General features: G+C 53.4%; 1 protein-coding gene across 1 annotated transcript; it reads left to right on the top strand.

Moving 5' to 3' along the window:
• Nucleotides 1-2,821: 2,821 nt before the first annotated feature.
• Nucleotides 2,822-22,275, top strand: SLC17A9 (solute carrier family 17 member 9; the record flags this gene model as incomplete). The annotated part of the gene is made up of 13 exons (XM_082491229.1): nt 2,822-2,937; nt 12,351-12,548; nt 14,127-14,266; nt 14,945-15,044; nt 15,843-15,973; nt 16,798-16,894; nt 17,799-17,895; nt 19,979-20,066; nt 20,330-20,364; nt 20,930-21,045; nt 21,519-21,574; nt 21,886-21,915; nt 22,025-22,275. The coding sequence occupies 13 exons, from the start codon at nt 2,822-2,824 to the stop codon at nt 22,186-22,188; spliced, it is 1,368 nt and encodes a 455-aa protein (XP_082347355.1). The 3' UTR covers nt 22,189-22,275.
• Between the last annotated feature and the right edge of the window lie 4,831 nt (nt 22,276-27,106).

Raw genomic sequence — 27,106 nt, 5'->3', positions numbered from 1 at the left:
CACGTCTCAGTTTTTATTTTCTTTTTATTTATTTATTAAACTATTTTGATTCCTTTCCTCTCCCCTCTTGCCCTCATAGAGTTACAATAAGGAGAAGATTGGCCAAAGTGCCAGTGGGCTGTATGCTGATATGATCGGGTACCTCAGGACTAGAGACCCCTGTGTGTTCTTTGTCACACTCCTGGTGTGAAATGGGGATTCCCGCAATACACTGCTGCATTACGCCGCCCCGGATCCACTTCTGCTTGGGAGTCGCTGTTCACTTAAGAGCAGTCTCAATCTGCCAACTTCTCTTATCATTTGCTTATTGCTGTCTGCAGCAGTTTTGCAAAGTTGCAATATTTAACGCTAGAAACCACCTGTGTTTTGTTCAGACTGCAGACAAGTTGCATCGAAACTGCCCTCAGTTAGCAGGGAGCGTTCAAGCCGCAGCGGGACTGTCCTTGCAGGAGACAACAGTTGCCCGTTAGGGAATGTGAGCGCCTGTTTCTCCTTTCGCACCCCTTCAGGATTTGGTCTTGATCTGTGCTTAACTCCATAAAATCTTCAAATAATACAACCATTGTCTGGATAAACGTCAGTGACAGTAGATGTCAGCTCAGATATTAACCCAATAATCTTTGGTTTAATCTTTTGACAGATTAAACTGAACACAGGAAAAACTAGAGGAGATTGTGTTCTCACATAAGATTATTTTCTTTAGTCAGCACCTGTCTTCTGAACCGATCTCATTTGCCATTTAATCAGCTCAGTGGGAGGTTTCCTTCTAGAAAATTATGCAGCAGTAAAAGGAGTGATGTCTGTGTTTTTACTTTTTAAACTTATTTATGTGCATGTGGTGGATGTTGTGCTCAAACACTTTTTTAACTGCATCTATTTTTGACAGTGAAACTACCTTCTTACGTGAGACGTACGTTAGTCAAAGAAGCTATTCATTGAGGAGGTGATGTTGAGCAGTAAAGGAGAGGACCTGGAGGAGTGCAACAAATAAAGAAAACTTTGTGCGACGTGTTTAATTTCTAAATTGAATCATAATTCTAGTAGGTTGGTAGCCAATGTTGCAGTGTCCGTGTTGGAGGTGCTTGCATCCCACAGCAGGGAGACTTGTATTAACGCATACACGGGTACAAGTTAATGAGTTTTCTGTGTCTGTGATTACTGTAGCATGCCCGAGACCTCTTCAGTTCTTTCTGAGCTTATTACATGCATTTCACTCCTTTAGTTACATCAGCACTCATGTCCCATTCCTGCCTCGAATTAACCCCAAACATATACACTATTTAAAAAAAAAAAAAAATATATATATTGAGCAATGGGTTTGATTTTTGGCTGCATTTTGCCAAGACTTGGCTCCCTCTTCTGGAAACGGGCACAGTAGCAGAGTGAATAAAAATACTTTCTTTATAGTTTCCAGTTTCCTGTCCAAATAAAGGGAGGATAGCCTACAGCTGGATGAAGGCTAAGCCGGTGGTTGCTGCGCGTGGTTCCCCGCGGTTTCCAGTTGTACCAAAGCTGCTTGTGTTTGTTTTCTGCGTTGGTAGCAGATCTATGCGACCATGTGTGACTGTGCCTCAGACCTTTGGGGGGACATCTCTTTCCTCCAAGGAAGAAATGCTGAAGCAAAGGAGAAAGTATGATTTTATGATATTTTTAACTTGTGTCAGCCCTGGTGACCTCCTTCTTCTGGAGTTCTCTCTATGGTGTGCGAGGTGTACGAGGAACCTTTTGGCTGCTTTGCTCCCTAAGGTTTAGCTCAATAATACTGTTACCCCTCTTGATTTAAGTAGCTAACTGCTCTTCAGGGACCTGCAAAGTATTCATGGTTGGAGAAGAATGGGTGAGTTAGCTAAACGTTGGTCTGCTAAAGGCTTAATTTTAACGAGCACTTACAGGCTGCTGGCTGCAGGAGGAGCAGGGGGGAGACGCCTGTCCTGCGTGTGCGCCCAGGACAGCCCCGCAGCTCCGGTGCCTTTCCCCAGGGCTGTGTACGACCTTGGCCAGGCTGTGCCGGAGCTCCTCCGTCCTTCGCTGACCTGAAGTTTTGCCTTCCCTGCATCCAAGCTGCTATCGGCCCCTGAGCAATGTCTTCACAAAGCTCCTCCGCCCGCTCATTCAGATTCCTGAAGTGAGTCACGAGTCCTCTTGTTTTGGACTGAGATAACCATCGTTTTAATTATCTATTTCCATAAAGGAGTCTGATTATCCCAGATCTTACAGCAAGGCAACAGTTCTACCCGAGTTAAATCAAGCTGTAACAATACTGATTCTTATTTATTTTTTCATTGCATTCTTCGGATGGGGATATCGTATTGAGTTCCAATCCTTAAAAAGCAGAGACAGAGCCGTTTCTGCTGGCGGAGCCGGGGCCGTCTCACCCACCGTGCACGTAACGCTGCGCTTTCCAGGTGTCGGCGGGAGGGGAGAGACCCTCTTTAGTCCCATTTGTGCCCCCGCTCGCACGGGGGTGTAAATATTTACCGGAGGAGGAGAAAAAATAGAAAAAGAGGAAAAAAAAAAAACCAAACCACCCTACATGTTTGTGGATGATGGATGGAGAAAGCGCCCCCCCCGCCCCGCGCCTGGGCCGGGCCCCCTCCCCGCCCGGGCCCCTCGCGGGGCCGCAGGTTCGAGACTGCCCCGGGGCCGGTGCCGGCAGCGAGAGCCCGCCCGCCCCCGGCGGCTCTGTGGGGCGGCGGGACTTCCCGGAACGGGGCGGCGGGAGGCGCTGACACGTGGCCGCGGCTCGGCGGGGGGAGGGAGGGCGGGAGGGAGCCGGCGGCCGCCGCGATGTGAGCCGGCGGAGGCGGAAGGCGCTGCCCGCATGGCCGCGGGGGGCGGCGGCAGGAATGTCCCGCTGTGCAGCGCCGAGCACGGCCCCCGGGCCGCCCAACACGACGGCATGAGGAGGGATGGCGGCGGGGACCCGTACTGGTCCAGGTAAGGCTGGACCCGCTGCTGGGAAAGCCGCTCCCCTGATTGCAGCGCTTTCCCGGGGACCCCCTCCCCGCATCCCCGGGACCCCCCCCGCAGCCTCGGGCGAGCCCGGCCGGAGCCCCCTCCCCGTCCCCTCTCCGCCGGGTGCCGATGCAGCTCCGGGGGGAGATGCAGCGTGGGGATGGAGGGGGTCGGGCGCCCTCAGCACATCCCCGCAGCGGCGGTGCCGGCGCTCCGCGGGCGGGATGCCGCCGGTGCCGGACCCTCCTCTCCCCGGCCCCGCCGCTGCCCTCGGGGGGTGCGGGATGGGCGGTACCGGGGGACACGGTCCCACCGCCCGGGGTGACCCCCCGCTGCCGCACTCCGCCGGGCTCCGGCAGGGACGGCGGAGGGAAGGGGGGAGATACGGAGTTACAGTGAAACGTCGGGGGGGGGAGGAGGGGGGGAACCAGACTATTGAGCTTATTTCTGGCCTGTAGTCAGTTATTTAAACATGTGGTTGGAACCACTATGAGGTTGTTATCGAAGTGTTCCAGCGGGAATGTTTGTACTGGTGATAGTAATTAATTAAGATAAAGTCTGGAATAGTAGCTGGGCAGCGGCTAGACGGCACTGGCGAGAACCGTTCTTCAGGTTAAGTAATTAAGATAGATAGTTAAAAACGCTATTACACCCAAGCTGTCCGCTTTTAACAGTAGGGGCGTACGCAAGCTCAGGGTGGTCCGGGGTTGGGAGCAGAGGCTACCGGCCGGGGAGCCCTCCGGGCCACCAGGCCAGCGCTGCCCCTCTCTGCCGCCCCGGGACGGTGGTCCAACACCTCGACCTCGGGATCCGCCGCTTCTCCCGGCCAGGGCAGGGTGAGATGGTGATTCCCAAGTGCCGTGTGCCAGCTGGAAGCGATGGTCAGAGGCTTTTCCAAACCGGCAGCCCCCTGACTGCCCCGTGTTGCCTCGTGGTTTTGAAATTTGGTTGGGTTTAACGTTGCCACAAAGAGGAACTACCGCCTGGCCGCTGCTGCGGTGGCCTGTCCTGCTGGCTCCCGGCTCCCCTCTGCGGCCGGTGGCACCCCGTGGGCAGCTCACCCCGGCAGGAGCGTGGAGGGGCAGCCACGGGGGTGGGTGACAGCAGTGCCGATGCGCAGGAATGTGCGGCCAAGGGGTGGAATTGCCCCTTACCCCGGTAAGTTGGGGTTGATCATCAATCGCTTCCTGCAGCGGCAGCAGACCGATAGCTGATTTTAACCACTGTCCTGAGGGAGACTTCTGCAGGCAGAGACCGGGAAGTCTGAGCAGTCCCACACTGATGTCAAGAGTAAGGGGGTAGGTCGCGAAAGCAGATCTTTGGCAGTAGGGTTGCTTAAAATTTGAAAATTCTCTCCCCCAAAAGCAGTTGGGAGAATTCCTTCTCTCTGTCTCCCCCTTTCTAATTTTTCCTTAAGTCTTTGTGAAAATGGGAGTGGTGGGAGAGGAAGAACCGCATGAAACGAAGTTTCCGTTTAGACCTTTTTCCTTTAGAAAAAAAAAAATTAAATACATTTGGCCGGAATGAACCCTCCAGTTTCCCAAATCTCTGAAAAGTGCAAACCACCGATAACACTTTCCAAACCAAAATGATTTATTTATCAAGACAGATGTATTTTGAAGCAATTCTGGCCGCCTTAAGTGCTGCTAGTAATTGAAAGAATCCGGTTAACGTGAAGGAGCAGCAGGATAACCATAATTTCAACCAGATCGTTATCTACATTGCAGTAATTCCAGGAGCAGAGCTCACCTCCCTGTTGTTTGGCGTAGACGCACACGCGTGGTCGCAGCCCTCGTTTGGGGAGGCTTTATGGAGGCTTTATGGTCTAAAGTAAACAGGGCGGCAGAGGGTGGGAAGGGGAAGGGGGGGGCAGAAAGGGGGAGCGATCCACCGGCTCACGCGAGCAGGTTGGTCGAGTTGTATAAAATACCTCATTGGGTGGTTTCAAATCAATTTGGTGGACAGTTTTTGAACAGCATAAGCAAATAAATAGCTCTCGCCATTTCCAAGTAATGAGTTATTGCCATGGAGGCAAGGTTTTATCAAGTGGGGGACGTGGCATGGGTTCTCCGTTCACGCTTCCGACAAAAGACATGCCAGGCAGCCTTCCAAGATCTGTCTGCACCGTCAATGCAAGGAAAGATAAACAGTTATCTCGGCAGGTTTATTTTTCCATCTTTGTTCATGCTGCTGCTTCTTTTGTCCTCCCTTTTTTCAGCTGGCTTTTCCTTCCCCTTCCACTGTTCTTGCCCTATGATTTATCCTGCCTCTCCGGCTGCCTTTCCCAAACTTTTCTGCAGGTTTCCAGTGGCTCCGTTATCGCACATTTCCTCTTGCTCTTCCAAGAACAACACTCGGGGATTTCTGTCTGGGGCTTGAAAAAGCCCTCGCATTTGTGTAGCGTGTCTGGACATTTAGGTAGCACGTTTTTATGGAGATCCTAACGTGCCAAAGCAGCATCCCTTGGGTGGGAGATGTGTGTTAGCACCTCTGGTTTAACTGGGGGAAGACCGAAGCGCTGGGAAAAGTGTTGCCAAAGGTTGCGCACAAAGCCCTGGGCAGGTCCAGCAGTAGACACGGGGATCGCATTTTGGATGGTGCCTCCAGGAGAGAAACACAACGTGGACAAGTCAGTGTGTCCCGGGAAGGGAATGGCTCCTGAAACCACTCTGCATCTCCCGGCCGCTGGCTACACCTGAAGACGGGGCATTATTGCAGCAGTTTCTTTAAGCTCTGGAGAGAAAAGAAGTTGCAGCACTGGCCACACGCTGGTCTCCAGTCGCCTGACCGCACGCTTTGCCCGGAGCCAACGGTCACATTGTTCTTCTGAGCTCTGTGCCCTCATTTTTTGTCAACATAACGTTGCAGCTCGAGTTGCATTTTTTTTTTTTTTCCAGTGGTTGTTTTTTTTTTTTTTTATTGTACAAGTTCCTCACCGTGGGTTTAATCATGACCTCGCTGGGAACTTTTTTCACATGGAAAAAGTAAGCAAGACACGCGTTTCGTTCCTGGCTGATCCACGTCTGCCCTTAGATCAGCGTGCAAAGCACGCGTGCGCTTTGTCATTATGTTTTCCCACCGCCTCCACCTGGACTAAACAACTATTTCCAGCTCATACGAGCTGCCGAAATCTAATTTCATCTTTGCTTTTGCCGAAAGCAAGAAACGAAGAGAGGGAATAGAGCCGGAGCCGCGTGTGCTGAACACCACTTTGTTGCCATCTGCGGCTCTGCGGAAGGAGTTTGTGCTCGAGAGGCTGACAGGAAACCAGCAGCTTTCCCAGGAAAAAAAAGCCCTGTGTCCTCTGTGCTGCTCTCGTCGGCTGTGAGCTGGTGGATTGGAAAAAAAAAAACCAAAACAAAACAAAAAACCAAACCCACAACCCTCCTCTAAACCCCAAAGCTACTTTTTACAGCGACAAATCGTTAGCTTGGAGCCGGTCTGCAGCACGGCGAAATCGGCTCGGGGAAGGGGAGCGGGGAAAAAAAAAAACCCCAAACGTCTCTCTTGACAAGCGTGTTCGATTTTCGAGGGAAGGAGAAATTGTTGTTGAGAAAAACAGAGAGAGAGAAGCGAGAGGACTGTCAAACCGCGTTAAAAATAACTACCTGTGTATTGTCTCCTCGCGCGGGAGTGTGCGCGGGACCGCTGCGTTTGCGCCACGCCGGTCAGGCCGTGGCTGTGCTGGAATTAAAGCCATCGGCAGGTGAGCTGGAAAAGAAAGGGTTTTGAAAGGGAGATGCTGCCATGGGGCTGGGAACGTGTCCCGGGGAGGAGAAGGTCCCCCGGCTGCGGTGCGGCAGGCGCGGGGGGGGGATGTTCCCCTGGGAGGTGGCCCTGTGCTTGGGCTGCTGCGTGCCCTTGGTTTGGGGGTGGTGGCCCTCCGGCACAGCTGGGAGCTCGGTGCCACCCCAGGGGCTCACCCCCACCCTGATGGTCCCGGGGTTCTTGCGGGGACGGGTGAGCGTCCGCTGCTGGTGGTCGGGGCGAGCGGGCTGGGGGCACTGGAGGTGGCTCCCGCCAATGTGCCCTCCTGCATCTCCCACAGAGCTGATTTTTAGTCTCTTTTTAGAGAGGGAAACTGAGGCAGAGCGGCCGCGGGGTGGGCGGTATGTCCCGCCAGCGCTGCCTGCCCCCACCTTGGCCACGGCGCAGCTGCGGCGCGGAGCGGGAGCTGCAGCTCCCGGTTCTTCTCCCACTCCCAATTCCAGTTATGGAAAACACCCACAAACCTCGGGAGACGGCTTCTGGCCAAGAGCTGTCGCTGGGACAGGCTGTTCGTCGTCTTGCTGTCTGACACGGCTCTCTTACCACCTGAAAATACCTGGCCGTCCAGACTCCCGCCTCGAAGGGGACTGCTAAACTGGGATCTGGTTGATAGCCCGAACTCCAGCACGGCCATTTTAACAGTGACCGGCAGTGTCTGCGCACAGCCGGACCCGCAGACGGAGGGGAGAGGAGGGAGGCAAGTCAAGAGAAATGAAATTGAATAAATATTTGCTCGGTGGCATCTTCCGGAGAAATTCCCCCAGCGGGAAAACGCACTGCAAATAAAGATAGCCTGTGCTGCTGGCTCCCCTCCCACCGCGGGCCAGCTCGCCTTGCTTCTGTCCCTTTGGGGCTCCTTAAAAATCACTCTTCGTCACAGCGCCCCAAGCAGGGGACCCGTTTGGTCGGTGGGAGCTGGGTCCCAGGGGTTCACTCGATGCTTCGAAGCAAATCTGTGCCCACCCAGCGCCCGGGGCTGTGTTTGGAGGAGGAGAACTGAGGGACGTGGGGCGTAGGGCTGGTGCCGCACAAAAAAACCACCCAAGGACCAGTCATTAGGGCTCGAGCTAATTATAGCCTGTCTGGGTGGTGGTTGGAGGTTTACGAAATAGGAAGTGTTTTCTAGCTGCCCGGCTGCTTCGCTCGGTGAAGAGGGTCTCGGTGACACGCAGGAGGGGACGCACCTGCAGTGCCTGTTTCCCGTAAGCAGAGGAGCCGCCGCCGTCACGCGGCACCCAATTAAGTCAATTAGGTGGCTCCAGCCAAGCTCCGGTGATTCACCTGCTGATGGTTCAGAGGTGGCTGTCCCCTCTGGCGGAGGTCTCTGCCCCGGTAGCCGGGGCTCGGCCAGGACCCGCGCAGGGTGGTGGGAGATGCTCGGTGTGGCCGTGAGATGGGCACGGGGACACCGATGGCTCTGACTTCCTTAGGGTTAGACGTGCTCCGCTCCGACTCAGTTTGGTTATCTCCAGCATAGGTTATCTCCACCTCCCTCAACAGTGACGCCATTAGATTTCATTTGTTAACGCTGGTAAAACTCAGCTTTTTGGGTGGCTGGTGCTACCTCCAAAAACTATTTGATTTGTCATTATTCTGTAGTTCTCGAAGGAGAGTTTTAATTTTCCCCCTTTGCGCTAGTCGAGGTTTCTCCTGTAACCTTTGCTGTTGTTGTTTTGCACTGAGCAGAACATTGACTCATCGGCAGCCTCTGTGATAACTATAATTAGGAGAAAATGCATTTACAAAGCTCTTTCCTCTGATGCAAGCACATCATTGTCCTTCCAGAGAAATAATTCTTGCCGTGCTTCCAGGTGGGTGTGGGCAGCCAGTGATTACACTGAACACTCATATTATTTGAGTGGATTTTCCTGGCTGGATACGCTACCTACGGAGCGAGTGGTGGCCTGAAGCCGTCTTTGTACTCCCTGCTTGTTTTGAGCATGAGTCGCTACCGATGCATTTAAACATATAGGAAAAGAATATAAATGTATGGAATGGAGGAGTAATCAAAGAGAGCATTGAGACCGTGTCTTATACCCCGAGATTTATTTAGTGCTTTTGAAAAAGAATAAAAGCCAAGACAAAATAATTCGCTGGAGTTTTGTCAAAGCATCCGCTGGGGAGAAGGCTTGTCGGGAGAAGGTCTCTGCTTGGCAATCCCTCCCCGCCGCTGCTTCTGAGCTGCGCTTTGGATGGTGTCTTGCTCTTGCAGGGACCCACGTGGCACATTGAGCCCTGCTCGGGCCAGTTGGACTTGTTGCTGGTCCGGCTGCCTCCGCCCCGCCACCCCCAAATCCCCTTGCCCACCCCCCAGCACGGGGACCGGGCGCTCGGGTGGCTCTGCCCGCCTCCCCGGGGCAAGGAGGAAGGTTGGGAGCTCACAGCATCCCCTCCTGCGCCTCTGCCCCGACGCCAGAGCCCCTCACTGCCCTTTGGGTTCCATCCCTCAGCACCGAACTGCGCTCCCCTCGCCTGCCCCTTCCCCGCACACCGGCATTGCCGCGCGGGGGCTTCGCTTTCCCCGGTCGCAAACACCCACGGGAGGGAACAGACCTCGGCAATATTATGAAGAGAAGCGGAGTAAAGACGCATTGAGCTGCACAGGTCTTTTGCTCTCCACCTTACGCCTTGCACAGCTGTATAGGGTTTAGGGCCAAAGAGGAACAGTTGATCTAATATCCCATTAAAACGCTGCTGCGCTCATTGGAATAACAGCCGGGAGAAGCGGCAGAGCCCAGCCCCGCTCCAGCCGGTGAGAAAGCTCATAAAGGTCTCCCTTCGCTTCGGGGGGGAAAAGCACAATTTAGAAAACTGTCTCAGCAGCTGAATAATAGGAAATACCTATGCCCATTGCAGGCTGCTGCGTTTTACTCGGTCACCTCAATTGTTGCAGGTTCAATAGCTCAAATTTATCAGCGCCGTGCCGCTGCAGATAACGGGAGAGATTATGGCCCCGGACTGGCAGCAGCCCATGTCTGCGGGCGCAGAAGCGCTGGTTAGGCAGGCGCGGGCTGGTCGCTTACACCTGCGTGTGTCTGATCCCGGATCACCTCGAGACACCCCTCTGAGGGCTCCCCATAACATTTTCCATCACCAGTCCCCCCCACGCCTGCCCTCTGCCTCTGATGGGGGATTTATCACAGAATGGTTTGGGTTGGAAGGGACCTTGAAGACCACCCAGTCCCACCCCCTGCCCTGGGCAGGGCCATCCTCCCCCCCCCCCGCCCAGATTGCTCCCAGCCCCGTCCAACCCGGCCTTGAGCACCCCCAGGGATGGGGCAGCCACAGCTTCTCGGGGCACCCTGTGCCGAGGGCTCACCACTCTCAGAGTGAAAAATTTCTTCCTGATATCTAAATCTGCCCTCTTCCAGTTTGAAGCCATTCCCCCTCGTCCCATCACTCCATGCCCTTGTAAAAAGTCCCTCCCCAGCTCTCCTGGAGCCCCTTTAGGCACTGGAAGGGGCTCTGAGGTCTCCCCGGAGCCTTCTCTTCTCCGGGCTGACCCCCCCAACTCTCCCAGCCTCTCCTCCCAGCAGAGGGGCTCCAGCCCTCGGATCATCCTTGTGGCCTCCTCTGGCCCCGCTCCAACAGCTCCATGTCTTTCCCATGTTGGGGGCTCCAGAGCTGGAGGCAGTACTCAGGTGGGGTCTCACTGGAGCGGAGCAGAGGGGCAGAATCCCCCCCTCGCCCTGCTGGCCACGCTCCTCCTGCTGCAGCCCAGGACATGGTTGGCCTTCTGGGCTGCCATCGCGCATTGCCGGCTCATGGTGAGCTTCTCGTCAACCAGCACCCCCAGGTCCCTCTCCTCAGGGCTGCTCTCCAGCCATTCCCCACCCAGCCTGGGTTTGTGCCAAATTATACCCCAAACCGCCTGCCCGCATCGTCCCGCCGGGGTTGGTCTGACCCGCGCTGGCGGTGCCCGGGAGCCTTTGGTTTGGCTCTGCTTTGCCGAAGCGAGCTGAAGTCGGCGGAGCTGCTGCTCCCAGAGCTGGCGATTAAAAAACAAATCACCTTTGGTTTTGCAGCAAATTAAGATACGATTGCTGCATATCTGCCACTCGGCGTAAGAGCAGGAGGGACTCGGAGAGCGTTTATCAGCCAGTTCAAACCGCCGAGGCAGGTCAACCCGTGGTTACTTGTTCCTCCAGCAAAGATCCGTGAGGTTTCCTAGTTCCCGTGGTATTTTGGACGTTTGTACGTGTGCTCAGTAACGACGGTTCCAACCCTCAAAGCACCAACTGCAACACTTCCAGTTCCTCCTGCCAGAGGTTGGCACCGAGCTGCTTATCTGCCTCATCGGGAAACAGCGATAAATCCACCTCCAGCGGGCACGGCTGCCCGGCGCGCTTTCCTTCGCATTGTTCCTTTGCCCCCCGCCGCCACGGGCCGTTTGACACGTTTATAAATGGGTTTGTGCTGTGTGGGATTAACCCACATCCATCACAATTCCAGCACGGAGAAATGAATGCTCGTTTCGCTCTCAGAGGTGACCCAGGTTGTCTCCCGCGCAGAAGGTGGGGATGCGCAGGAGGGTGGAAAGCACAGAGGTTAATGCCCCGGTACGGCGAATTCCCCCGTCATCTCTGGAGCAGAGAGTCTGTTTGCTCCGTGTGCTTTGTGCTCCGGCCTCTGGGCGTAAAAATAGCCAAATACAAATGAGACAAATAGTGGGTGTTCTCACTAAGCTTTTAACTCCGTAATTCACGGGCAAAGGGGGACGGGGACTGACGTTAGCGGGGCCACGGGAAGGCGGAGGAGTTCCCGTACACGCGGGGCCCAAAGTTTGCAGCAAAATGTGAGTTTCCGCTCCAGAAGCACGTTGCGGATTTGGAGCAGAGAAAATTGCCTTCCTATTGATTTCCAGCCTGTGCCTTCTGCAGGAGCACTTTTCCTGGGGCTGAGCACTCACGTACCAAAAAATATATTCTGTTAACCTGTTGTCACTAATATTATCTTAAATTTCTTATCAGGCCAGGCTGGATCCTCTGGGCTGCTCAGCCCCGTCGTGTCTTGTCTCTCCCTACAGAATTCCTCTATCTCCCTCCTGTTTGGGAAGGGTAACACACACGCACACACACACACGGACACACACGCACACACACACGGACACACACACACACACACACACGCACGGCTGCCTCCCTTGGGGAACGGGTAGGAATGCCAAATAACAAATGTTTGCTGCACGGACGGTGTGTCTCACGCAAATGCTCCCAACCTCATGCACTGACCTTTCCTTTGTTATCTTTATCTTTTAAAGAACAGTTTCTAAAGCTTTTGTTTGGGGGAAAAAAAGCAACCAAACAGCCCAGGTCTCTCCCCACCTTTCCCACAGTCAGTGATGGCCGAGCGGCCGGTTCCACCTCGCCGCTTCCAGACGGATGTTATTTTGCTGCTGGAGTCAGGTAGAGTTTGGGATGAAAGTCAGCATCATTCGCAAACGCCACCAGATGGGATACGCTCTGTGTCAGAGCCGCTGTGCCACGGGGGGGACTGAGCCGACCTTTTATCTGATCAAGACAGACTCCTTGCGCTTCGCGAGCGAACCAGTCAGCGCCGTAAGTCCTGGATCTACCAGGCGGACCGCTCCGTCTGCCCTTTGCCCACCTCCCTCTCCCTCCCCGCAGGCCCGAGTCCCGCCTCTGGACGGTGATGCTGCTGCTGGGGACGTGCCTGCTGTACTGCGCCCGCGTCACCGTGCCCGTCTGCGCCGTCGCCCTCAGCACCCACTTCGACTGGGACAAGAAGCAGTCCGGCATAGTGCTCAGCAGCTTCTTCTGGGGCTACTGCTTGACGCAGATTATCGGAGGACATATCAGTGATCAGTACTGGAAATTATTCTCATGTTTTCCTCTGCTCGGGCTCTTTTAATGGCACAGCTTTGTTTGGAGCTCTCAGTTCAAGGCTGGACAGTGGCTGTGCCAAGTTTCACCCTGGGACAGCGATGGGGTGGAAGGGTGAAGCGTGTCCCTGGGGAGGATCTCTTTGGGGCGCTGCAGGGTGCTCTGAGGTCTCTCCATCAGCCTCACTCAGGGTCTGTAGCTCTGATTCAAAAGGACGTGTGTAGTTTTGACTGTCCGGTTTGATGGCTGGGTCTTAAGACTGGCGCTGTGCTTACAGGGCAGCGTGCACTGAAGGACTTCGCACAGCCGAAATCCCCAGGTAACACCCGGAGTGTCCACACGACCATTATTGCCTCCGGGGTTCCTGCAGAGCAGCAGTCAGGAGACATCTGCGCTCACCTTAACGGGCGCTTAGACCCACACAGGGTGGTTTGTCTTTTTTTTCACCTGGAAACAGAGAAGAGCATTTTTATACCCACATAAATTTTTTGAGGGAGGTTGTTTTTAGCACCGGTTCAGTAATTGGAATAAAAAAAGCAAACCCACAAGCTTACATGTTAAGCTGATGAAAGAAATAGTGGGTGTAGAGCAGACTTTATTTTAGAGAAGCGATAAATGCTGGTGCTCGGTGCGTAGTTCATAGCTGCTGCTCACTGGGAGTGTTACTTGTCCGTTAACAAACTGTTTAATCCCAGTGGTGCCGGACGGCCATTTGGAAGGGTTTCTAGCTGCAATCACTGACCGCAAGAAGAAAATATTTCCTTTTTGCAAGAAATGCAGCTTTTTTTTTTCTATTTGATCTGCACAGTCTATCTCCATTTTCAGTTCAGCACCTCCAGTTATTCCGCCCAATATTCTCACGCGGTCTTTTCACAAGGAAGCCCCCATCGCGGTTTCCATCACATTTGGGAAAACCAGGTGTCTCCATTTTCTCATATCAATTAAAAACCAACTACCCCAGTTAGCTGTAAGGAAAGATCTGCGTAATCACCCGCTCAAGTTCCGTTCCCCGGCCGCCCGGTTCTTGGCGGGGAGGGCTTTCCTCTGCAATCCTTTGTGAGGAACACATGGCTGGAAGGAGCGCATTACCCCTGCACTGCACTGTGCTATTTAATTACGTTCCTTAATAGTTTGCAAGCAAACCCCTGCAAAAAAGCCCCGAATGTTACCAGGCAGAGCTGATGCAAAAGAGCAGGTGGAAGAGAAAACACCGTCACTGGTTAAGAAAAGCAGAACGGTGACAGCAGCTTCAGCTTCCCCTCCGTCAGAGGCAGGAGTGCATCGGTGCGGTGGTGTGTGCCGGGGTTGGACAGGCAGCGCTGGTGGCCAGTGTCCTGGCGAGAGCGGGGCCAGTGGCCGCCTGCTCCAGGGGAGGTGGGAAGGGAGGAGGTCAGATGATCCCCAGAGGGATAAAGACATCTATCAAAGGAGAAGAACGGGTTTGACCCAAGGGTTGCTCTTAAAAACAGGCTAAACTGGGAAGCACACTTGAGTCGTGACTGGGGGGCTTTGCCCTTTTGCCCTCCGCTCGTTTTTGATAATGCGTTTTCTGTCTTCCAGAATAGGAGGGGAGAAAGTCCTCCTCCTCTCAGCGTCGGCCTGGGGGTTCCTCACGGTCGTCACCCCGCTGCTCACTCACGTCACGTCTGCCCATCTCGTTTTTATGACCTCCTCCAGGTTCCTCATGGGGCTGCTGCAAGGTGAGACCCCTGTCCTGAGCGCGCCTGTCTGTGTGTCCGTCTGCCCAGCGGCTTCCTTGCAAGGGGAGCTCACGGGCAGTAAATTCGGACACAAATCATGAGGTTTGCGGTGCACGAACCCCTCTCCTGCATGTTCGAGCAATCCTCTGCCTCAAAACTGCCTCCGCATCCACAACTTCTGTGGGAAAAAAAAGAAGAAGTGACATTTCTAGTGAAAGTCACTGGCAAATCATCCCCCTGTAGAGATCTCTGCCAGACGTGGGCTGCTGGCTTCGGAAATCATCAATGCTCCCGTTTGGTTTTCCCCATTTTACAACTCCTTCAAAGCACTTGGGGAAAATTGGTCTCTGCCAAAACTTTTGGATAGCTTTCGGATGATTTTCCTTCCCTCTTGTTGAGCTGCCGTGCTGGAGGACAGCTGGGATAAGTGCGTTGGCACTGGTGGGTTTACAGTAGTGGCCGTGATGATGAAAGGGGGGATTACGGAGAAGGCACAAACGAACCTTTCATGGCGATGGATTCACTTATTTTATTTTATATCCCTGCTTTGAATTCACCAAAGGTCTCGTTGCTTTGTCTCGGTGTTTACCTCCTGCCGGATCTTTTCAATTTGCTTTTGACTCGCTCACGAGGGCACAGGAGCCTGACTGCTCCCTGCCTTGCTCCCGTTGCTCGCAGGGGTGTATTTCCCGTCCCTGGCCAGCCTGCTGTCCCAGAAGGTCCGGGAGAGCGAGCGAGCCTTCACCTACAGCACGGTGGGGACTGGCTCCCAGTTTGGGTAAGTTCTGAAGGCTTTGAGCAGCGAGCGACAGCCTCCGGACATTCTGCGTGATGAAATGCCGTTAAATAGTTGGAGGCAAAACTCACAGCCCAAAGTACACGTGGATTCCTGGGTCCACGCGGATCCCGGCGGCAGCTGAGGCAGCCTCAGGCTGTTGCTGTCGTGCGTGTCAAGGATTTATGCATTTATTTTTTTCTTGCTTTTCAAGCCAGACTTTGAAGAGTGTCTGCAACATTTAATTACTAAGGGAAACAGCCTGATTCGGTAGGAAGAGCAAGAGTCAGCCTGAGACTGGTCACCTGTCCTCTCTGATCAACGGGGACAATATCACTTCCCCCTCCCTGCTAATCTCCATGAGAATTTCCCTTCTAAACTAAAGGGTTGCTTAAAAGCCAAGTAGAAGCATCACTGCATTTAATCACTTAGTTTTCCTGTGTACTCATTTCTTTTGCCGACTTATACGTTCCCCGAGATGCTTTCTGCACACCGGCAGCCTCGTTTTCTCTCCCCGACGAGCGCGTTTCAGCGCGGGGCGGGCGAGCGCGAGGTCCCTTAGCGATTTCTCCTCCCCAGCTGAGGAGCCCGCGATGCCACGCGGGGAACGGGGCAGGTTGCAGAGTCACGGGGTGACGGGGCAGGCGGGCAGTGCCTGCGCACGCCGCGACCGGGGGCTCTTTTGAAGTGTGTTCAGTGACCCGCAGCATCCCCCCCGGGAAGCATCCCCCATGGGTGCCCGCAGCCCAGGCGCTCTGAGCCCTTTCCCAGCCCCCTAAACCAGCCTGGTTTCCCTTGCAGGACGCTGGTGATCGGCGGTGCAGGCTCTCTCCTCCTGGACTGGTACGGCTGGGAGAGCGTTTTCTACTTCTCCGGTTTGCTCACTCTGCTCTGGGTTTACTGCACCTGCAAGTACCTCCTGAGCGAGAAGGGTGAGTGCAGCCGCCCGCCTCCCTCGGGATGCCAGCGCGCTCCTGAGGCTGCGGGACCCGAGTGGCACCTCCCGGTTATTTTCTGCGCATCCCCCGTGTTTCCAAGACCGTGCCTGGTTTTACACCGAGACCTTTTGTTCAGATGTCTTCTGTCATCCAGGCGGCGTCTCGCCCAAGGCGCTAAACCCAGAAACGAGGTTTTGAGCTCCTGCATTGCTGGTTTCAAGTCCCACGCTGGATTATATCCCTGTCGAGAGCCTGATCTGACTCCTCAGTACTCTTAAGCACCAGTGAAAACACCAAACAGAGCGTGATCTTCAAAGTGGATTAAGCTAAAGCAGGGCAAGATACTTATTCCAAACTAAGAGCATCTACACATAGAGCTTTTAAAAACCAGTTAATCCGGAATATCTCTTCCCAAATAACTGTCTGGGAGTAATTCCGCGCATGGGCAAGCCGTTACACCTGGTTACAGCGTTATTAGCGCGAGTGGGGTGTGTAGGAGCCCAGCTCATCGGGAGCCTGGTGTGTGCCTGGTGCTGCACAAAATCCAACCCTGGTCCCTGCCCAGAGAGATTTCTGTCTAATTATAACAAGAGGTATAACAAATGGGTGAAAGTGGCTGGATGGGGAAGTGTGTGGACGCAGTGGAAAAAATTTTGGTGAAGATAAGGAGGTGTTTTCACCCAATGCTGATGTTGCCAAAAAAAAAAAAGAGTTAGAAAGAGATTAAAGGTAGTTGTACAGCAGTGTCCCGGAGCTCCCTCCAGCTGCACAGAAAATTGCTGACCAGAGCTTTCCTTTGTACGTTTTCTTCCCCGCAGAACTCATCATCCCCGTAGATTATTTAATGAGAGGCCTCTCGATACCCAAGCAGACCAAAGTTCCCTGGAAGCAGCTCTTTAAGAAGGCGCCGATATGGTAGGCAGCCGCGGTGGCCTCGAGCGCCAGCGGGGCCGGGGACCCCCCTCCTTCCAAGGGCTTCTCCTCCTCTCTCTGCTTATTTCTTCAGCCTGTGGGTATTTTGTCCACTTATTTATATATTTGGGAAATACGACCAGGTTTTCTAATCCCCTCTATATGAATAAAGAACTAAAAAGGTAAGCTTGACAAAAGGCGGTTTATGTTCTGTCGGGAGGAATGTCAGGCTTGACTATTACTGGCAAATCTTCCTCCTTCGCAGGCTGTGCCCTGTGTGGGTTGTGTGCTCCTCCGGAGAGCGATTCTCTATCGGTCTTGTTAGAAATGCTGCTGGTACCGGGCTCCTAAGAAGTGCTGCTCAGGGGCACTGGGTGGCACAGGCTGCGTTCCCGTTGCTGGAAAAACATATTTTTAATAGCCACTTCCTCTTTGGGATGCTGCATTCGGTACTGCAGCTCATCCAGGCGTGTTCCCCGGTGCTGTTTAAAGACGGGGAGGAGAGCGATGGGGCTGCAGGGCGGCACACCCAGTCCTGCCTTGAATAACCGTGGAGCTTCTGCTGATAACAAATCCCTAGAAACTCCCAAACAGCAGCTCTCGGAGCAGGACAGCTCTTGCAGCGCTGGAAGGGACTGGTGGGAAACGCACTCGAATTGCCGCTGCAGTGACCCTCGCCTGAACCCAGGGGCTGACGCCTGGGCAGCGAAGGAACGAGCGGTGCTGCGAGCCGCAAGCCAAAAGGAGTAGCTGTCTATGAAAAAAAAAAATCTCGGGAAGCAATTGTAGCGCTGTCAGGGATTTATTTATAGACCAGGAACTGAAATATTGGGTCGCTCGAGTGCCTGTTTCCCACCCAGTGTGACCCGCCGCTCCTGATTATTTCCTCCCCGCTGTGTATTTCCAGGGCTGTCATCATCGCTCAGCTTTCTACGGCCAGCACGTTTTTCACTCTCCTTTCCTGGCTGCCAACTTTCTTTAAGGAAACTTTCCCCGAGTCCAAGGTAAGTTGGCTGCGGGGCACGGGCATCGCTGGTCTCCGTGCGGATGCGGTGGTGCCGGGTGCCGGCCGAAACGGGTTGGTTAGGGAGGAAGATGATGGCAGAGGGAGTTGGTGGGAGCCGGCTGGGAGGCAGGAGGGTGTCGAGGCTTTCCTGCGGGGTGAGGAGCCGTTGACCTCCCGCACACGCATTCGGATGTGCCGGCGAGCATCCTCCCTCCGGGTCGGCACGGGCTGGTTTCTAGTTGCTTGTTGAGGGATGCTGAAGTGAGGCAGAGCTGGGGCACCTTCCAGGCAGGGAAGAGAGGGTTATATTTGGGTTTTAGGCTGCTTTTCTTCTCAGGGAAGGATGGTTTTCAAATGGCACAGAGCTCATGACAGTGTGCTGTTGCAAATGACCGCCAGCCCATTCACTCCTGGGTTTGCACGGGGTTTTTAACTGGACCGACATTGTATAGCTCAGACCTGCCTGCGAAAATGATAATTGCCATTAATAACGTGTGCTTCAAAAATACTATAGAAGCTTCCTTCTCCTCAGCAAAAATATTGTTTTTCAGAAACCTGGGCAATGCTCATCTGGGCTGGGAGCTGGTATTTTGATCTTGTTCTCAGAAACTCAGATGATCTTTTCCACAATGGCTCTGTTAGGTTTTTATCATTTCCAGAGCCGCTTACAAATGCCTTTTCATATTACATGTGTAAAGTGCTTTATGGCATACTTGATATTTATATTAAAGTCATGTATTAAACCAGCAAACATATTGTTGTGACAAGATCTGTGCACCTCCAGTAATGTGCTTGTGCAGCAGTAATTTACCATCTGGTAAGCATTACATGGCGGTGCCCTTATGTAAGATGCTCTATATAGCGTTCCTGCATCTCATAATCGCTTCATACGTTTTGATAAAACGGGGCTTGGGGATGCTTGACTTTAAAGGATGGATGATAATCCTTAATGTGGGAAAGCTATGTCACCTACTGGTCAAAGTCCCTTTCTGCAGGTGAGCTGCCATCCACCTGGATGGAGGTGATGGAGGGCTTTGGCTCCTGCTGCTCGGGGCGATGGGCCGTAGGGATGAGACAAGGGTGGCTTCCGTGCGTTGGGATTGACTTGCTGAGCAAGCCCAGCTGGTGTTAACAGACACCGGAGACGCTGCCCCGCAAGCCCTGCGGGGTGACGTTTTCACAAGCGACCAAGACCCACAGTTTCAAAGGCACTGAAAGACGCAGATGGACCCTGGTGTGATTTCCAGGAGCAGCTGAGGCAGGGTTATTCAAACCCCTGATTGTGCTGCCCTCCCGCGATGCTGAAGCCGGGCGAGGAAGGGAGGGATGCCTCCACGAGGTGATGGGCTCTGAGCGAAGGGGGAGAGGCGGGGGACGATGGATGGATGAGTAGGTTCAAGCAGCTGAGATGAAGCCCAGCCCAACCCGCACTGACTTCAGCTCCTCCTGGTACCTGGGCACCAAAACGCCTCTCAGCAGCTGTAATCCAGCTGACGAGTAATCATCTGTGATTACAACTGTAGCAAGCTCGCTTAATTGAAAATAGACCAAAGTGTGTTGCTCCCCGTGATGTTACCTAATCCTGGCACTAGAAAATCCAGCTATGTTCCCTCAGCTTCACAGTAACGCTGCTGACGAGGTTGAAGCTGATGTCGGAAATTTTGCCGACAGCTTTATGGGTGACCCGCGGGGCAGAGTAGAATCTACAGCGTGCTTTCCGGGGCTCTGTGGCTCTCTGCCACATCACCTTGCTGAACAGTAAACGTCGCCACGTTTAATCCCTCTTTCCCAGAGCAGACAGAGCTTTCTGCCTCTCCCTTGGAGGCAGAGTCACCGGGGCAGAAGGAAAGACAACAAACCTACAAACACTACAGCCCCGTGGTGCGCCTGCCACCGTTGGAGCGGCGCAGGGCGTCGCTGAGCGCTTGCCGTGCAAAGCGGGTAGAGATCCTGCAAAAAGTCCTCATCGCTTCCATTTTTATTTTTTTCCTTTCTACGCATATCACAGACTATCAAACAAAATATTTGTAAACAAACTCAGCTCTGCCAGCAAACCTCTCTTGATTTTTGCTCCCTTTCAGGGTTGGGTGTTTAACGTAGTCCCCTGGCTGGTTGCAATTCCGACAAGCTTGTTCAGTGGATTTCTGTCGGATCATTTAATCAACCAGGGTAAGAGCTCTTTTGGCTTTTCCTCTCTTTATTTTATGTAACGTGGAAAGAGGACCTGGGTGGGAGGAGGTGGGATTGTTGGTAGGGAGGAGAAGATCCAGCAAATAGACGATGTGAGGTTCTGACTCCAGGGTCCACATCCCACCCGTGTGTTTGGGGCTCCCTTTGATCTCGGCCACAACATCACCTGGAGGTGAAATCTGGCCGTCTGGACAGGAGACCCGGCGAGCTGTGCTTAACCGCAACCCTCCTTTCTCTTCCAGGGTACAAAACCATCACCATTCGTAAGTTCATGCAGGTAAGAGGGCTGAAGCCACTGGAGTGACCCTTGAGCTGCCCGCCGAGCTCTGCTTGCAGGGCAGATGAGACCTGGTATGGAGCCGGGGGTGGTGGTTACAGGTGGAAAGAGGAGAGGGTTTTTAGCATTGAGACGGACTCGTGGGCAGTGCGTATGGGAAATGAAATCCAAAGGAAAGCCCTGACTGAGGAGCAGAGCGTGGACCAATGGTAACGTTGAGCAGGGAGATTTGTGAGTGCTCCGAAGAGGTTTTCTTTCACAGGCCAAGGCCAACCATACGCTGTCACTCCAATGGCCCCTCAGATGCTGAGGAGATATAGCGATACAAGGGTGAACAGAAATAGAAATGCTGGCTGAGAGCACAGCGCTCCGCTCCGCAGCGTCACATCCCTGCGGACAGACCTCTGACACAGAAAAGCGGGACACCGGGACAAAAAACGGCCTGAGAAGCACCTGGTGCACACGAGCTCTTGCCATCGTAAAAGGGAACAGTTTGTCCATGAAAGGAGTTGCTTTCTTCCTTCCAGAAAATGTGCTGTGGTCTTTACTTTTCCCTTTCTTCCAGGTCATTGGCTCCGGCGTCTCAAGCGTTTTTGCTTTGTGCCTGGGCCAGACATCCAGTTTTTGCAAAGCGATAGTGTTCGCCTCCGCCTCTGTTGGACTTCAGACCTTTAACCACAGGTGATGAGTGTGATAAGGACAGTAGCTGTGGCCCTTTGCTCTTATCCCACCCTCGGCGTTTCGGGCTCTCAGAGGAGGCTGTCTCCGTCGTGAGTGCCGGAGCAAGAACCGGCGCTGGTCGGAGCGTCCCGTGTCGGTCCCTGCGAGGCCGGTGGAGTTTAGTGCCCGCTGGGCTGGAAATGATCCAGCAAACCTCTAGTGTGGGGAGGGGCTTGGAGCAGCAGGTATTAGGGAGATGAGGCAGGAGGGGAATTGCATTTTGGCCCTTCTGAAGGCTTTTGAGTGGAACCCTTTTCCTCCGGGTACTCTCCTGTGCTGCTCCGCTCTCGGCCTCCTTCCCCCTTTCTCCTGCCGGCGCCACTTCTTGTCCTGGCGCCCTTCCTTTTGCTTGAAAAACTAAACTCTGTGTAAATGATGAAAAAGCGACCGTGCTCCGTTAAAACTGCTGTTTCCCCCTCTCTGTTTCTCACCAGCGGCATTTCAGTAAACGTACAGGATCTGGCCCCCTCGTGTGCCGGCTTACTGTTCGGTAAGGATTCCGGTGGGGTTTCGGTTGTGCCGGAGAGGCGGAGTGTACGGGAGGGGACACGGTTGCCACCATTAAGGTTTGGGCAGGAGTAGCTGTGTGACGCGTCTGTGTGCAGCCTCGGCTTCCTTCTGGGCTGCCCCCGCCATTGCCGGGGGCAGGGAACCGCACCGACGTGCCTTGCCGCTTGCCAGATGCTGCCGGCACCGAGGGGTGGGGATGGGGACGGGGGCACCGGGCGTCGGGTGGGAGCCTGGATGAAGCCGCTCGTGTCTGTGGGTTTCTAATACACAATTCCTTTCTTTTCTTTCCAGGTGTTGGGAATACAGGTGGAGCCCTCCTAGGTAACGTACCCTCCTGCAGCTCCTCCTTTCCTGGGGAGTCCTCTCCCCGCAGGGGGGCAGGATCCGGCCCCACAGCCTTTGCATTGCTTTCTCTTCTCTCCCCTCCCAGGTGTCGTTTGCGTGTACCTGGCTGGCCACCTGATTGAAACAACTGGCTCCTGGACTTCTGTTTTCAACCTGGTGGCTGCTGTTAACAGCGTTGGCCTCTGTGCATTCCTCATGTTTGGAGAGGCCCAGAGGGTGGACACAGACTCTGCCTATGTGGACCTCTAGATATGAGTCCAGCGAGCAGCCAAAGGACAGGGAGGGTCACTTCTATGTGTCATTGTCGCACAAGTGCCAAAGAACATTTTTTCTTTTTTTTTTTAGGTGTTTAACAGGAAAAAAGTATACTGAGACCAAGTGCATAATGGGTCCGGGTGAAACCCATGTGAGAAAAGAAATGCAGAGTTCATTTTTTGCTCAGGGCGTAGCTGATGGCCTGCAGAGCCGTCCAGCTCAACATCTCCAGTGAGGATACAGCCCGTGTGACCGGTTTGCCCCAGTCCGTGTCTAGTGGACAAAGATCTGTGTGGCCAAAGCAGCTTACCCGGCTTGTCTCCGACGGGAGCCGTGGTTCGCACGCTCTGCCCCGGCGCGGTCGCTCACTAAAGGGCTGCCTCGCCGTGCTGGGAGAAGACCCCTCCATGCTCTGCCGTCCCGTGACTGCTGGCGGGTGGATGGCTCTCGGGCTGCCACACGACACGTGTCCTCTGAACTACGTAGAAGGAATAATCCAAACAAATGCACCTCTGACCTTAAACCCTCCCTCGCGTGCCTTCATTTTGCAGTCTGCTCGACCGGTACAAAGCCAGGTGTAGAAGAGAAAGGGTTGGGAGAGGAATTCAAGGCTTCCCTTCAGGGGAAATCTGGCTGGATGCCTACTGTGGACCCGGGGGCGGGAGGTGGCATCAATACTGCCTTCACGGCGCTTGGGCTGAGCCGGGGCGCTGCCGAGCAGACGGCTCAAACCAGCGGAACCCATCTCTGCTTAAGGGCAGAGCTCGAGGGCTCCCTCCTCTCCCGGGTCGCTTGAGTCCAGCCCTGAGCCAAGGTAGACCACCACCAACGTGAGAGCGGAGCAAAGCTGGAGTCACCCGTGGTCAGGCTGCGCGGGGCTGACCTCGCGGTGCCGCCCAGGAACCCCCCGGGAGCTGTTTCGCCGTGTGCTGTGAATGTATAGGGAGAACAGGTCACGTTCTGCTCTACGGAGCTGTACTCCCTAATGCTTTCTGCTTGATTAGGCGTGTCCTTCACGTGCTCCCAAAGGGCGCCGGAGATTTCCAAAGCGCCTGCAGTGGGCAGGTTTTGTTTCTAGGTTAAGCGTAAAGCAAATTTCTGCATTTGGGGTCCGTAGTACTGCGTACGGATCCCTGCGGTTCCCCGTGTCAGAGGGGAGTACTTGGCTGTACACGCCTCTGAGCCTGAATGTCTTAAGTTATTTATAGATATTTTTAAATTTAAGTACCAAATTCTATATTTTACCTACTTGAGGCCTGATTCTGCATGCTTATTTTGGGTGGTAATCCCACCAAACCCCACAGTATTTCGAGAAGGGAAGGATCTACCAGCCTACAGTTTCTGGTTTTGTAGGATCTATTTTAAATGTGACATTTCGTGCTAAAGCGATTCATTGCTTTTCCTCCCACCCCTTGCTTGCAGCCTGAAAGGATCTTTTTGATTTCTCTAGTGCTCACCAGAAAACTTGAGACTTGGGACCAGATTTCCCAAGGGACCTCGCCGTGCGGGAAAGCGATAGGTTCAGGTTCATTGTCCTTAAAAAAACGTAATTATCCCCTGCTTCTCCTTTTGTTTTGGGCAAATTTCTTCTTGGAAGGTACGTTGGAGCCACGTTAAGTTTCTGAACAGCTGGGATTATAGTGAAAATACTGACAGCCTTTTAATTGCAGAGACACTCTTGGATGCCACTAAGCTAAGCTGGGCTACTTATTGGGGGCATTAAGAGATAAAGACGCAACTGCCTGATGTCTTCACAAGAAAATATAGGATTGGTGAGGCCTGATGGGGGGCCGGAGAGATGAGAAAGTTTTTTTGTCTCCTTCTGTGCTTTTTTTTCCCCTAAAAGGCTGGTTCCTGCCATAGGTAGAACCCTGTACCAGGGGTGCGGCAGCGCTGCAGAGCAGGAGGCACGAACGCTGCTGGGAAGCCAGTCTTGTTTCTCAGCCGGTCCCAGCAGATTATTTGCACAGCTTTTCCATAGTTTTTCTAGTTTTTTTTTTTTAACATCTCCCCTGGCCATTCAGCATTGCAGGTCAGGAGCACGAGGAGTGAATTCCGGTTCTCTTTGGTGCTTGCACCATTTCTCGTGCAAGAGTTGCTGGGTTTAAATCACTCGTGTTCGAGCCAGGCAGCTCGGCCACCCCTTGGCTGTGCAAACTGGGAAATTTGGAACTAAAAGATCTTCAAAGGAAAGTCAATGCTGCCGGCTGTGCCTTCTCTGTAAATCGCTTTGGTGGGCTGTCCGGATTATCTGTCTCTGTAAACTGGCTAATAAGTTAAATATTTGAAGTACACGTGAGGCTTAGGTTTCATTATGTTGGTACCTCTTTGGCGAAGTATTGAGTTCATTTTACATAGCTGTACTATTATTTGTTTAAGCAGCCTTGCCAAAGCTTGCTGTCTGAGAGTTATTGTTACGGAAGGACCGAAAAAAATAAAGGCAGCGAATCATTTGCACACTGTGTGATTTTCCTTCGAATGCGGAGGTGCTACGTTGCGTGATCTGTAAGGCACAGACAGACAGAGCTCAAGTATATCTAGTGTGATTAATTCCTTAGGGCTGGTGCGAGAGGATGGGGAGGCCGTGCTGGGCGAATATCTGATTTTCACAGCTACCTGGTGTGTACTCGTATGTCAGGCATCAGAGTACATCCAGCTACATCTTCTTCCCACTTATTTTGGAAAAATGGCTGGAAAGATGTCTTCAGCAGAGTTGTGGTCAGTACAGCATCAGGGGACATGGTCTACTATAATTTGTTAGAGTAATAAATAACACAGATGAAGCGGGTCTTTGGGGGGGTGGGGATATACCCCCGCAGACAGATCGCCTTCCACCTGGAGATGGTGCTAAAAAAAAATAATAAATACATTGCCGTTTTTTTTGCATCCTCGCTGAGAGGTTCGAACAGATACCAACAGAGGGAGCTGTGCGATCTGGGATGCGGCAGCTCCCGGCCGGCAGAGAGCTGCTGAGCCTGGCCCTGGCACAGCTGGCACAGCTGGCAGGGCTGGCACAGCTGGCAGAGCTGGCACGGATAGTGTGGTGTGGCTGGTATGGCTGGTGCGGATGGTTTGGCTGGCAGGGTGGGCACAGCTGGCACAGCTGTAATGGTTGGCACAGCTGTAATGGTTGGCACAGCTGGCACAGCTGGGCAGCGAGCAGAGCCTGGCCCCACCGAGGAGCAGCCCTTGGCTGGTGGCTCTCACCGCCGGCGCCTGCGCTGGGGGGGTCCCAGGACCTGCTGTCCCAGCGTTCGCTTTCCCTCTCCATCTGGCAATTGTCCAGTTGGTGCGGGGACGGGGAGCAAAAGTTTGGGAGTACGGTTTAAAGGAGAAACAGCCGCTAAAGGCATTTTAAAACCTCACCTGTAGGGTCATGTAATCAAGAAAATATCTTTAAGGACTGCAGAGTCCAATAATTTTCTCCTCAAGGTGCTCAGGAAAAAAAAAAAAAACAACTTCAAACTTTGTGGTATGAAAAGAACGCTGAAGATGATTTAGCAGAATGCGAGTTATCCTCAAATTTTCCTGTCCTCTTATGAAGGTATAGGCAACCTCTGACGTACACACTTGAGCTATTTTGACCTGAAAAGCCCGAAGAAGCCACAGACCCACCTTAAACCCTGCCCTGTTCTGCTTCGTGGTATCCTGCAACTGTGTAAAGCCTGAGAGAGAAGAATGAGCTCTGCCACGTTCCTTAAATTGCCCGGGTCCCAGGGCTATGCTGCCCGCCAGGCTGGAGCCCAGCTTTGAGCCTGCCCTGAGCACGCGGGAACGGGTTCGGTGCCAAAGGGACTGGGAATCCGGGACTGGGCTTAAAGGCTGATTAATCACAGGTACGTCGTAGCGCTGCTGTGGGTTGGAATTGAGGGGCCGGTTTGTATTTAAATTGTTTGGGGCATATGCAAGAGCTGGCTCTGGAGCATTGGAAGGATACTATTTTATTGCAGTTTGCATAACACAAAATCAATAAACACATTCAAGCAGATGGAAAGCAAAACGCAGGAGGAAAATAGCTCTATTTGGTGGGGAAAAGAAATAGCAAAGAGCACTTCTCGCCGCTACTTTCGCCTTGAAAACACGAGCAGATGTTCCCACAGCAGAGACCTGATCTAACATCCACCTGCCAGCTCCCGGGGCTGGGACATGCCCCAAAGACACCATCGCTCTGCAAAGGGCACCCAGCGCCGTAACAAGCAAAATATCACCCTTTATTGCAGCCGTGACCTACTGCATGGCACGTAATGAGGAATTTTCCATCTCCAACTTTAATGCAATAATTAAGATGTCCATTAAGGTCTTTACAGTTTGACTGCTTGTAATTAAAAATGAGGGGGGGGGGGGCAATGGCAGGGAGTTGCAGGCCGGGGCATCAAGCTCCCGCGGCAGCTTTAAGTGCTCTCCTCGATTTTTCTTCTCTGTTTTGTTTCTTTCTTCAAGATAATTTTCCTGGTTTGGTTTGTAACTGCCCTCGGGGCAGGTGGCCTGAAAAACACATGGAAACCAATCTTCGTGCCCCCAGAGTACAACTTGGTTTTAAAAAAGAGCTTTTCCTCTCTACCAAAACACCTCCAAAACTCCGGTGCTCCTGGGCTGCAGTTTTTGGGGGTGTCTCTGCGCAGGGAGACCTCTGGGGCTCTGCAGGCATCACCTTGGGCCCGGCCGCCCCATCTGTGTCCCCGCTGGGGACACGGTGTGAGCCAGGACAGCCGAGCTCCGTCAGCACAGAGTCCCAGGAATAACCCAAAACCACAGCGTGCCCCTCAGCCGCAGGAACGGTAACTGGGGTTTTATGCTCCAGTTGGTTTCCAGACTGGAATAGCTCCCTGCTTACACACTTGCCGGTGCAGGATTAAGGGTGCGGTAGGTTTTAATCCAATAATGAAAAGAGAAGAAACCCCCATGTAAACCC

This window comes from Vanellus vanellus, assembly GCF_965231255.1.
Source record: "Vanellus vanellus genome assembly, chromosome: 15".
In the NCBI taxonomy this organism is placed as follows: domain Eukaryota; kingdom Metazoa; phylum Chordata; class Aves; order Charadriiformes; family Charadriidae; genus Vanellus; species Vanellus vanellus.
The sequence above is the reverse complement of the archived record's forward strand: the minus strand, read 5'-3'. Positions and strand labels throughout refer to the sequence as shown.